The 14028-nt window shown below is 37.0% G+C and overlaps 1 protein-coding gene across 1 annotated transcript in view; it reads left to right on the top strand.

The window, feature by feature from the left end:
• Nucleotides 1-1506: 1506 nt before the first annotated feature.
• necab2 (N-terminal EF-hand calcium binding protein 2) overlaps nt 1507-14028 on the top strand; it is an 89359-nt gene continuing 76837 nt past the window's right edge. The window contains exons 1-2 of the mRNA XM_016536002.1: nt 1507-1864; nt 10697-10721. Coding sequence (XP_016391488.1) covers nt 1547-1864; nt 10697-10721 — 343 coding nt within the window. The 5' untranslated portion in view covers nt 1507-1546. The remainder of the gene's footprint in view (nt 1865-10696; nt 10722-14028) is intronic.

Below are 14028 nucleotides of genomic sequence, written 5' to 3'. Positions count from 1 at the left end.
TCAAGGAACTTTGCTGCCGTACCATGGGTGCAGCAGGCGCAATGATATTACGCAGTGCCTGAAAATAGGCTAACTTCCGTCAACATAACCAATGTGACCACCTGCTTGCACAGAGAGCGTGCTGTGGACTATTTTCAGGTGCTGCGTAATATCATTGCGCCTGCTGCACCCATGGCGCCTGCCAATGACGTAATAGCCCCTCGATTTCCGGTTTTGTTTTGTAGAAACACCAAAGACGCTTTAATATGTCGTGCGTTTTAATAGACCGGTGACAACCGCACAGAGTAGCATTATAACAGAACTTTCAAATGTATTTAGTATGATAAAACAGCGCTGCTTTTTTCCCCCACATACGCACGACCGGAAGGAGCGGAAGCGGTCGACTGTGGCATAATAAAAGCTCTGCTGCTTTCGAGCCGTGTGTCACGCTCGTTCAGCGGCCTCGTTTCACTTCGACGGCTTTCAGCCTCACCCTGCTTCATTCTACTATGTTAATAAATAGCTAATAAATAAATAGCTAATAAAAATCATTAGCTCATCCATGAACTTGATTTCTGCCCGAGTCCCGTCGGATTGCATCGGCTGTGGGGATGAAGACCACAACTCCCATGATTCCACACTCAGTCACAGCGTCATCAAACTATGCCTTTGTCTATTTGTTTATTTTGAATACGCGCCCTCTAGCGGCGAAAATTACATATTGTGCCTTTAAGTGGACACTACAGTTATGGACTACCCTGATAGCACACATAGCCTACATTAAGGAGGTGTCTATTTGACGTTTACATTTACATCTGCAAGACATATTTTTTAGAGTGTTTGCTCATCTGCAATACGTCTATAGAATGCTTTATATTAGATGTCAAACAGACGTGAAGAAAATGTCTTTAAGATTGTCTATCAGAGAGTCTATCAGATGTTTGTACACAGCAGGTGCTTTCCAGATGAAGCAACTTGCAGACTGTGCTATCTGGGTACAGATCATACGAAAATTAGCCATGTTTTACTATAAATAAAACAAACAAAAAAATTAACCATAGTTTTGCTACACTAACCATAGTTTAACCATGGTGTTTTTAGTACAACTGTGCTGTGGTAATCCGCCAACAAAACGTTACTACCCTTTTACTATAATAAAAATATAATAAAAATGTTCGCAAGGGATATCCATGAATGGTAGATCTAAATATCTAAAACTGAGAGTTACTGTAGGAAACTAATAATCAAAGCCAAATATAGACCCAAACAACATCACCATAGTTAATTCAAAAGTTATTTTCTGGAATCAATGGGCATTAACATCGATTCCTGCTGTATTAGTAGCTACTCTCTCTCTCTCTCTCTCTCTCTCTCTCTAAAGTGCAAATAATGCTTTTCTTGTTAATTTTTCTGCATCTGAGCTAAACGGATGGCACTTATTGAACTGCTCCAATTAGGTGTGACAGGAGGTGAGTTTTTGGGATGTGTGCCGCTGCTGCTGCTGATGTCCGAGAGGAGGGAGGGATCGCCCCCATAGCGCGCAGCATGAACGCTCCGCGGCAAAAGGATGTGTGAACAAGCAGCGCGCTACTGCAGGGACGGCGTCCACAAACTGCTCCACAAAGAACAAGCCAAACTCCGGGCACAGGACAGCAAAGACCAGCCCAATCCCGGGGCTCAGGACAGCGAGACAGCGACGGCTGCACAGTCCGGAAACAGCGGCTCTCAGTCCGGTGGAATAGACGGGCTCGTCCGCTGGATAGTCACCAAGATGAGCGACAATAAAAGCATCTCTACTCGGGAATATGTGAAGGAGGAGGCGGCAGTGGCTCAGGAGCAGTTCTTTGCACCGGAGCCCCGAAAGGGCATTTCTGTCATTTTGGATGTAGGTGTTTGATATTTTATTATTTGATGTATAAAGAAATATGAAATGCATGCAATCGTTTACAAACTTTATTCAATTGCCTTAAACAACCTCAGAAGATTGTTGAGTAATCCCATAATTAGACAAAGAATATCACTTAGATAACTCACCAACATCTGACACTCAATGAATTACAGCAATTATACATTTTTACATCGACCTACTTAACTTTTTATCCAATCCAACCATTTTGCATAATTTGACACTTAACTATCATTCCTGTGTATTGTGTAATATAGCCTACTTTATTACACGGTTCTCTGGAGTACTTAATTCTGATTGGCTAAACGTGAGCAATCAATTTTTGTGTAATAACCTAAATTATATATTTCGCCGTTGCCGTTGGCAACATATCGGCGTTTCTCTCGCGTATCATTCCGCGCACAGGCTCTTTACATATCGATTCTTGGCGCCACCGAGCGACTCGAAAGGCTCACTACGTTTGTCGCGTGAAATAAAAATGGCCTGTATTAATTTTAATATAGGCCTACATTGTGAGCATAAAACCTTTGATGGATGGCTAGAAGCTCATAGAGTCCCCAGCGAGAATCCAAAAGCAGTCAGTCGGAAATAGCCTACAACAAACGGAAAAGAAATAAAAAGGATTGGATGAGAGAGAGCTTAAAAGATAAGTTACAAACTAAATCATAGATAACTATAAAAACAGGTAATTTTAGTATAATATATTGTTGCAGTGTTATAATGTATAATGGACTATTTTTCTTAGCGGAAGCTTTAAGATAATCTACATCTAACAATGTAAACTCAAAATCAATATTTTATTTAAGTTAATAGGATAGTTATTTATTTGATAATAAGTGGGATAATTTACAGCCAGATGGTCATTATTGCAAGATAACCCTGTTTAGGGTATGACAAAGTCCATCCCCCTAATGTGACACGTAGCCTACATTCACAGTCATATTGAAATACAGTTGAGCTTTTAGTAGGCTACGTGCATTGAAATAATACACCGAACTGCAGGGGCGTAAATTTCGTCTTGGGGGGGACAATAAACATATAAGTTCTCAAGAGCGATTTTTGAAGGGGACACAAATAATACAGCTAAAATTGTACTTGTAAGGATATGTATACACAGAGGAAAGCCTTACTACTATTAGTGCAGCAGGGAGACCGTGCCAAATTAGACAACTTCAAGCAGTTTTGATCGCGCCGAGACAGCCCTCGTGTCCGATGTATCCGTCACATTGTTGCCAAGTCCGCGGTTTTCCTGTGGAATTGGGATACTTTATCACTGTTGCCGTGGGTTAAGCGACCCCAATAACGTGTATTTTATGCCCCGGAACGCGATTTTTACCGGGAGACCCCCTCGAAACGGTTAGTTTGGGCTAGTTTTGAGTAGCAATTGGAAGGGTTTTGTTGTAAAAAACCTGGCAACCCTTTTTTGTCAAGCAGGTAACGTTGCTAACAGGTTATTATTGCTAACATAGCGACTCATCGAAAAATACATTGGCATCATTTGTATTAAAGAGAAAATAATCACTTCATCTGATGTTTAAGTGAATAAAATAGCCTTGACAGCCTTGGAGTTCCACAACTATTGGCTTTGTTCTCCTGTGTGTGTGTAGACGATGTAAGAGGAAAGCAGGCATTTGGACCAAAGCACTGTGAGTCAAGGGAGGGGGAAACTCAAAACTTTATTTAAAGGGGTCATATGATGTTGCTAAAAAGAACATTATTTTGTGTATTTGGTGTAATGAAATGTGTTTATGCGGTTTAAAGTAAAAAAAAAACATTATTTTCCACATACTGTACATTATTGTTTCTCCTCTATGCCCCGCCTTTTTGAAACGCGTCGATTTTTACAAAGCTCATCGGTCTGAAAAAGCGAGGTGTGCTGTGATTGGCCAGCTATCCAGTGCGTTGTGATTGGCCGAATACCTCAAGCGTGAGACGGAAATGTTACGCCCCTCACATACTGTTGATGCCGTGTCCCGGGCCGGAGCTACGAGACATAAACATTAAAACCCATTACAAACGAGGCATTTGTTGCATCCAGTGGGGACATAATTACTGATTATAATGACTTATACTGTCTTTTTACGCGTTGCGTTGCATTGCATCGTGCCGCGTAAACATAAAACTCTGTCTGCATTTGTGATCAGAGAAATGACAAACAACAAGTGCTACTCTACTGCCCAAAACTCGCGTTTGAATCATCAGTGGCAAATCCTTTAAATGTAAACGTACTTACGTGAGTCAGAACTGCTGGCATTTTAATCTACCGTTACTCTCCCAGGATCAGTAAACAGTCCTCCATAAAATGTGCTGCACACATCTGGATATTTGGGTTAAACTGTTCTGGAACAGTGTTGTAAATACAACTTAACCACTATTATGTAGTCGTGTCCTCTTTAGGAAGACCAAACAAAGTAGTTTGGCTTTCACAACGAAAAACACAGGGGCCTAGCGTGAGGGGAAGCCCCGGCTTAGCGTGCGCTGAGGCCGGGCTAGAGTGAGCTGAGGCGGCGGGGTCGAGAACGGCGCGCCCGGCGGATCCGACGAATGAGCAGCAACTTGAGTGAGCGGAGGCCTAGAGTGAGCGGCCTAGAGTATGCGGAGGCCGGCTAGAGTGAGCAGAGGCCGGTGGGCTTGAGAACGGCGCGGCCGGCGGATTCGACGAAGGAATGTCCGGCGGTTTTGCGGCCACCACATGTGACGACCCCGTGCTGGACTCCGCTTCGTCCACGGTGAAAGTTGATGTATTCCCTCAGCGACCAGCACAGATCAGCTCTAGGCATGACGAAGCGGATATCGTCCTCTTTTGGAAGACCAAACAAAGTAGTTTCGCTTTATCACAGCATCTTCAGGACATGGCTGCAGCGTCAGCAATACTACAGTGAGAATAAAAGTTACGCCTTCTTTCTTTGCGTGCACATTTGGGCGGCGTTATGCAAATCTTCCCACATAGTGAGGCAGATATGTGGGGGCGTGTTAGAACGAGCCGTTTTAGGTAGGTGTGGCTGACTCTGAACTTTTATAAAGAATATCTCTTTGGATTTGAGACTTTAGTCTTTGCAACTTTACAGATCTTCTTTATGCACCAAGAGCTTGTAACACTTCAAAGAGAAAGGAAAAATTGAAATCGCATCATATGACCCCTTTAAGAAACTTAAGTTTCTAAACTTAAAACGCATTTTGCCCCGTTTGTGTTGTTTTACTGCTTACACAATTATTTAACGTATAAAACATTGTTATTTCCAATACACAGACTGGTTTTTAATCATATTTTTAGGGGGGACAGCCCTCAGATACACTAGATTCTCTAGTATGAAACAGCAGTGAAACATCCAGCTGTACCTTTCAGCATTCTAAGGTTATACAACAGTTCTTTTGCTCTGATTTTAAGGCCGTATCTCTGAGAAGCATACTTGAATCTAAATAATTTATTGCGCTTTTCCTGTGAGCCTGGCAGTTATGCTTTGTGGTTGGCTGTGGCGAGGTCTCAGCAGTATTGATTTAGTAGGTCAAAGTATTGCCTCAGTATTGTTCATCGGTGTTGGATAATTATGTGTATCTGATGGTCATACCTCTTGAGATTTCTGCATTGCTTTTAAGGGGAGAATTTAAAACATTTAAGAGAGTGATAAGTAGATCAGTCCTAGACCCAGATACAGTCTCAGGTAAAACGTCTATAAAGTAGAGGGGACAAAAACTAATTAAAAACCTCAGAAAAACACCAGAGGCACCAATGCACCCAAGTATAGATAATAGCGAAGGTGGAGGAAATTAATAAGGGAGGGGTTAAGCAGATAATGAGGTGCTGTGTCTTTTATGGATAGTGAGAATGTGTACATGATTTCTCCTGGAGACTTCGGTACGAAGCGCAGGTGCTTGTAGGGGAATTGATTTCCCCCAATGCTTTGTGAGAGAATTCCATTACTTAACTCTATATATCTCTACCAAATGACACGTCTGCTGCCATGTCTATTCCAGGATCAGCCATCAGCCCTGACCGGGCCTTAAAACTGCATTGGTAAACTACAGAGCCACAGAGCGTCATCCAGCATGCAATTGTAAAGGCCCCTGTTTGCATTTCAGAAAGCTTTCGATTCACTGGCTAGACTAGTTATGGATTCATTCAGGGTGTGTCGAATTCTCTCAGCACGGCTTCCCCACACCTGACAGTGAAAACAGTGGAGCACTAACAAGCTGTCATAAAGAAGGCTAAGTGTGTTTCCCAGTTCACAATATTTCATTCTTACATCATCATGTCTCAGGCCCCAGACCTCATCTTGCTTAAGGGAGTAATTAAGTGAATTTAATATTTTTTGAACATTTCTTTTCCACTGGGGTTGAATGCTGTGCACTAAATTACAGTAGCGCTCTAGTTCACGCTTTAAAAGTGAGGATGCTGGATGTGTGAGAATAGATAGATGATCAAATGGTCACCACACATGACATTTACTAAAGACTTTATTGCACTATTGATTTGAACTTCAAAATACAAAGATATTTGGCATTTGTTCAGTGAACTGGATTTGAGCCAAAGCATTGAGAATCAATCCAATTGACTTAGCAAGTCTAAATGTGAGTCCACATATTAGTGACTATTAAACAAGTCCATTCGTTGAGTCACACTCTCTCCATTCAAACACTCTTTATAAATCTTTTTCTCCCTTTGCCTAATACCTCATTATCTCTTTCTTTGTTCCATCTTCTTTTGTCAACACAAAGACACTTTTAGCCTTCATGGGCCAAAGAGGAAATTTGGGAACAAACGTCATTGTCTTGAAACAGAGCCATATTTTTTCCTGTGTTGTCTGGATTTGGTCCAGTTGCAGGATTTTATTTGATTATTGTTCTGGATAGATAGTGGTTTGGTTCAAATGCACTAGTTGTTCTTTGTTTTGTACCTGGTTTCTCCGCAATGTATTTTTCTAAGCCTTTATTCGTATTTATATACATATTTACCATTTATACTGTAGCTGCATGAATATGTACATTAACTGTACTAATTATTTAGTTTCTCCCTCACTTTTAGCAACTTTGTAGCTTTGTAGTTCACATTAGAACATTAGATCTTTTGGTAGCTGACTGTCCCCTTTTCCTGTCATACAGAGATATATCTTCGGAGGTGCAAACAAACTGGGTCACCTACATTAAGTGACTTCATATTGTCAGACCATACAAATGGTATTTAACAACCTTCTATCTTTAGTGCATCCCCTTTATTCTCAAACACATCAAGCAGACAATCACAATGAAGAAATAGTGATGTAACTCCCAGCTAATGGTGGTTCTGTTCTTATTTTTTACAAATGTTATTCAACATTATCAACTTCTCTTTTTACTTTTTAGACCATTTGACATCATCTGCTACTTTTGCTGTGATCCGGTTTAGTGATAACAAAGCAGGATCCTGTCGTTTAGTGGACCCGAATTTTATTTTGTACTTTAAGGGGTGATTTAACACTGTACTGGAATTGTGTACAAAATGTAAAAAATGTGTTTCTTTAAAATATGGACCTTTATTAATATTACCATGCACTTAATAGTCCCAACATTATGCCACTATTAAGACTACTACTTCACACTACTTCAATATTTTGGGGTCAGTAAGATTTTGTTTTTCTTGAAAGAAATTAACACATTTGTTCAGCAAGGACACATCAAATAAGTCGAAAATGACAGTATAGACTTAAATTGTAAAAAAAAAAATTTTTTAAATATGCTGTTCTTTTGAAACTTTTTATTCATCAATAAATCCTGAAAAAATGTATTACAGTTTCTACAAAATATTAAGTGTCATAATCGTTTTTAACTGTGATAATAAGAAATGTTTCTTGAGTAGCAAATCAGCATATTAGAATGATTTCTGAAGGATAATGTGACACTGAAGACTGGAGTAATGATGCTGAAAATTCAGCTATGCCATCACAGGAATAAATTACCTTTTAAAACATTTAAAAAAGAAAACAGTTATTTTAAATTAAAATAATATTTTATTCATATTTACATGGTTTTCAAACCCAATAACAATACAAAACAACATAATACACACTAAAAGAATCACAAAAACACTGTGCATCTAAAGTATAATAAACAAAAATAATAATATAAAAACATAATTAATAACTGAAAACAGGTTCCCACATTTTGTCAAATGTGGCTGTGTTTCCAGAAATATTTTATCTAATTCTTTCTAAATGTAAGGTAGAAGTTAGTCCTGTTAACCAAGCAGAAAATTTTTACTGTATTTTTGATCAAGCCTTGGTGAGCATAAAAGACTTTTTTCAAAAACATAATAAGAAAATATTACTGACCCCAAAGTTTTGAACGGTAATGTATGCCGAGTAGGAAACTTTTAGTTTCTAAATGTCTCATGAATTGCAATAGATTCATATTCTGGGCAGCCAGTTATTCACCACACAAACCATGTTTATCCTTATTGCAGGTGAACCCCAATTTAATAGAGTCTGATAATCCTAGTTGTAATCCTTTTTATTTTTATTTATTTAAATATGCATGGTTATATGGTTAGAATTTTATAATTTCCATTTTGTTTTACTTCCTTTACAGTCCACAAAATCAGAGCATCCCTGCAGCAACCAATTTTTGGGTCACGGCCCACCAGTTGAGAACCGGACTTGGCAATTAATGCTGCAGACACTTTTGCTTTAAGATATAAAATGGCTAGGAAGATTAAATACCAATAGTGCTTCTCAAGCGCTTTGTAAAATACATTACAGTATTGATCGGACATGTCACTGTTCCCACATTCACTCTCCTCTTAGTTCAAGAGAATGAAAAGCCCCATTGTTGTTCGACTGCAGATGCTTCAGTGGTTGTCCTGATGTCCATTTATCCCTTCTATGTGGCTTTTGCGTTTGTTCTGTGATGGTGAAGTATCCTGACAGGTGGAATGCTGTTAGCTGTCAGGATTGAATGAAGCAGCTGGCTCATCCAATTGAGAAGTGATTTTGACCATCAGCAGAAGGTGATCACTCTATTGAAGCAGATCAAATTGTGTGCTGTCAATATGTGTTTCAATTATCGGATGTTCGGCACACGCTTCCTCTTCGAGACACGATCATGCACGTCCAATCATAAACATGCACCTCTAATCTTCCTTGTGCAGCCAGTACATTTAACATGGACATCCAGATCTGATCACAACAATTCGCGTTTCATTTATTTATTTAGAAAATGAGAAAGGCTGAAGGCTGAATGGATCGACTGCTGTAAAATTAGCCCATAGTGAGTAACGCTTCCCAGCACATTCTATTGACTGTTATTTTCCTCTTACCAGAGAGTCTTAAGTGGTCCATTTCACATCTGACTGGACCGTGTGATCAGGTTGCTCTTGCAGATTTAAGTAGCACCTCACTCAGTCTCTTACAAGTTCAACCAAACACATCGGCAATATACAAACTTGCTTAGTCTTGATTTAAAAAGGAACTTAAAGGTTATAATCAGGAATGTGATTCTTCCGGATTGATCCAGAATTCCGGGGGGGGTTTTCCGGCCTAAAATCATGACTCATGTGAATCATGCAGATGAGTAATGAAAAAAAAATCGGGAGTGGGGTGGGGGGTGTTCAGGGTGATGCTGGTTACTGCATGATGATTGAGACTGCGAAATGGTCTTAAGCAATTAACTAAATAAACTGTGAAAAGGTTATGTTTTCTTATACATTATGGCATTATACAAATGTGATAGAATCAGTGCTGAAACGTGTTACTTGTGTTTCAGTGTCACATGATCATTCCAATCATACTAATATGCTGATTTGCTGCTCAAGAAACATTTACTCTTTATTATTATCAATGTTAAAAACAGTTTGTTGCTGCTTAACATTTTTGTGGAAACAATGATACCACTCAAACATTTGTGGTTATTATTATTTTATTTTTTTAAAGAGAGAAATTAATAATTTTATTCATCATACATTAAAGAGATGAAAAGTGAGTGAAGACATTTAAAATGTTTCAAAAGATTTATATTTAATACATGTTTTAATAAATGTAATAAATATATTTGATAAATGCTGTTCATTGAAATATCTATTTATCAGAGAATCCTGAAAAATAAAATGCATCACCATTTCAAGCAGCACAACTGTTTTCTACATTGATAATAATCAGGTACTTTAATAATAACAATTTTATTAATACTTGTTATATTATATTATAATCATTATTATTAAATGTTGCTTTTTATTTTTACAGGACAATAGTATATATTATTACAATATAAGATATATCTTTTAATGTGATAAAATATATATATTTTAAATAATAAGTCCTGGGGGCATGGTCAGATTTTCCTGCATTTTTGTCTCTAGCTGATCATATGCCTGTATAATATCATTTGTGTTGGTGGTCTTCTGAATGCAATGTAAAGATTAATCATTGCACCATATTAAGGGCCAAGGTATCATGCAGTTGAATTGCAGTCAGCCTATCTATAGAACCAGCGTCTCTTTTAATAGCTCTACTGAGTAGGTTGATTGACACTGAACTCTACAGAGAGACGCTTTTATTAATTACTTTTATCCATCTTTTCTAGCATGTACTTTATTTTTCTGCAGCCAGTGTCTAAAAATAATTGTTGTATGTACATTTAAGATTAGACAGCTGTATAATAATAAGTTTAGTGCTGAAATCAAACAGGTTTCTGATATTAAACTTTGATTAGCAGTTGATCAGGTTTTTGGATGAATTATTTGAAGGTTTAGGTGAATTATAATGATAATGTGAATTATAAATGAATAATAATTTTTATTAATATATTGTATTTCTGTATGTGTGTGTATGTGTATCATTTCAGATTTTCCGGAGAGCTGATAAGGATGGTGAGTGTAATCTGCTTTATACCATGTCATCTTGAATGTGTTTCTCAGACTCTGTTCTGTTCTAAACATGAAATCATGTTCATGTTTTGAAATTCATGTTTCATTCACTACACTAGTGCTCAAAAGTTTGAGGTTGGTAAGATTTTTTAATGTTTTTGAAAGAAGTCTCGAATGCTCTCCAAGGCTGCATTTATTTAATAAAAATACAGTAAAATAGTAATATTGTGAAATATTTTTACAATTCAAAATAACTCTTTTCTATTTTAATATATTTATAAAATGTAATTTATTCCTGTGATTCAAAGCTGAATTTTCAGCAGCCATTATACCAGTCTTTAGTGCCACATGATCCTTCAGAAATCATTCTAAAGGCGTCTTTACACAGCAAAGTTAAGGCTGCTCTGTGCCTGAAAATTCTATGTAAAGACACAATGTCTCATAAAAGCCAGACTAAATTACGCTTGCTCTGAGTTGAAGTACTGTATAAAAGTGCAATTGGTATGTAAATGCATTTATGCCACTTCTGAGTATCCTCTTTCTTTTCGAATAGGGCTGCATGCATAAAAGAGACAGTTCTCTCCAAAAATAATATTTTGTCATCATTTATTCCACCCTATAATGTAATTTTAAACCTATACTACTTTATTTTTTTCATGGAACACAAAATAAAATTTTTCTCATTTCTGACAGTTTAATGTGACCACGACTGTCAAGCAACTCCAATATATGATATGTTATGATATGATATGATATGATTGATATCATATATCATATCATATCATATCATATCATATCATCATATCATATACTACTGGTCAAAAGTTTGGAATAATTCAGATTTTTTAAATGTTTTTCAATATGCTGCATTTATTTGATTAAAAACACAGTAAAAAAAAATTGTACTATTGTAAAATATTATTACAATTAAAAAGAACAGTTTTCTATTTGAATATATTTTAAAATGTAAATGTGCTGATTTTTATTAGTAGTATTAATTATTAATGTTAAAAATAGTTGTGTTGCTAAATATGTTTGTGGAAAACATGACATGATACACTAATATTCAAAAGTTAGGAGTAAGATTTAGGGGAAAAAATGAAAATAAATTAATACTTTTTATTCAGTGAGGATTGATCAGAAGTGACAGTAAATACATTTATAATGCTACAAAATATTTCTATCTCAAATAAACTGTTTTCAACATTGATAATAATAAGAAACATAATTCATATTTAAGTACCAATAATAATTTATAATAATTGAGCACAAAATCAGCGTATTTGAATGATTTCTGAAGGACCATGTGACACTGAAGACTGGAGTAATGATGATGAAATTCACTTTTGCCATCACAGGAATAAATTTTAAATATATTATTGAAACATTTAAATTGTATATTATTAAAACAATAAAATTTCTAGTCTAGTGTAAACAAAAAAAATATTATTAAAAATATTTGTAAAAAAATATATCAATAAAAGTACTTCATACTACTGATGCACTATATTCAATGCCTTCTGGACTTATACAGACAATATGGTACATGAATAATGACATAATTAAAATTTGTAAATTAACTTCCTTTGAAATCATGGTTTATGGATCAATTTACCTTCCAGAGTTAACCATCATATTGAGCACAAACCACACACAGAATGTCATGCCACCCTGCCGCATGTCTCTTACTGCAGAAGTGATTGGTTACATCATGCGTGTGGAGCAGGCAGAGAGAATCATTCGTGTCTGTTGTATAGAGAAAATGACATGCTCTTTTGTCCTAAGAGCTTTTATGCAAGCTTGGTCTGGCAGGCTCAGCCTCCTGCTTTTTGATTACCTGGTCAGTGGCCATAAATCTGCAAGGGATGTTAACATGAGAGCAGACTGGCAGAGACCTGCATGACCCACTGCCTTATCTGCATCTGCAGTTCGCCCTCCTAAATATATCACTCCGTTTAAAGGGAGAGAAAGAGCGGTACAGGTACATGTAATGGAAATTTAATTGGTTCTTTCAACTGTTTTAAATTCTGTACTGTTTCTCTGTGCAGCATTTTTACATCAAAAAGAACTCGCAGGGGCAAAGAGAGCAAAAGGGCTACAGATGGGAAAAAAGGTTACTAAAATGATACATTTAGGAGCCAAATGACTTTTTCGTTGACAAATTACAGAACCATTTGGTGCAGTAATGCATGGTTTATACAGTATATAGGCTATGGCTATTTAAGTACAATGAAAAAAAATTAGTATAGAAATAATTTTCATTCACAAATTGCTGGTAAATTTCACAAGCAATTACAAATAAACTTTTTTTTTTTTTTAGTTATGTAATTCAGGGATTCCTATACTTTTTGTCAGCTGAACCCCTTGGATATAAAATATTTACTAGAAGTAGCCCAGTAATTTAAGGTTAAAATTTTACTAATTTAATGACACATTTACATGTCCACAGTTCTCTGATGTTAGTTAATTGTCATATGACATGCAGGTAAACACATTTAATATTTTTCATAAGTGTTTTATTTCAATTGTTTTTATTTTAAAATTCTTTTAATCTTACATTTTTATGATTTATGATTTTTTTTATTTAATACTCAAGAGTTTTTAGCTTTAGACTCTGATTTTATCCATTCAGAAGACATCAAACATGTTTGATATTTTGAGTAAATTTTAGAACAAATATTGTTTTCATTTGTCACATATCTTCTAGCAACAAAGCAAATGTTCGAGTTTGTTGTGTTCGGAACAACTTGAAAGTCTGGTAGTGTGAGTTCCTCAGTTGTTTAGTGTATGAGGCCAAGTTTTTTCTGCAACTATTTATAAAGTCAGAAAGTGTATGATGCCTAGTGTTTTAAAATCTGTTTAGATTGTAAAAGTCGTGCAGTGTATTACACACTTTAGTCTGTTTCAAACTGACTCAAGAGCAAATGAGTTTAAGATTGTGAATCCTTTTCACTGACTCTTTAAAGGGGTCATATGATGTTGCTAAAAAGAACGTCTCGGTTACGTATGGTAACCCTCGTTCCCTGAAGGAGGGAACGGAGACGTCACGTCGGATGACCGACGAATTGGGATCTCGCTTAGAGAGACCAATCTACTTCGAGTGTAAACTAAACGAGCCAATGCACATTGGCATGCGATTATTGCATCCAGCTGCCGCTGATCACAGCGTGAGTATAAGTAGGCAGCAGATGCAGCGCATATTCAGGTTTTCGCTGAGGAGCCGAGCCGGTGACCCGGCCGCTCAGCGGTGGTACAGGAGCTGTGGCGACGGGACGCGACGCGACGTGACCTCCTTCAGCGAACGAGGGTT

The sequence above is a fragment of the Sinocyclocheilus rhinocerous genome, unplaced genomic scaffold, assembly GCF_001515625.1.
Source record: "Sinocyclocheilus rhinocerous isolate Xijiao unplaced genomic scaffold, SAMN03320098_v1.1 scaffold553, whole genome shotgun sequence".
Taxonomy (NCBI): Eukaryota; Metazoa; Chordata; class Actinopteri; order Cypriniformes; family Cyprinidae; genus Sinocyclocheilus; species Sinocyclocheilus rhinocerous.
Note: the sequence above shows the minus strand (reverse complement) of the source record. Positions and strands in the feature narration are given on the sequence as shown.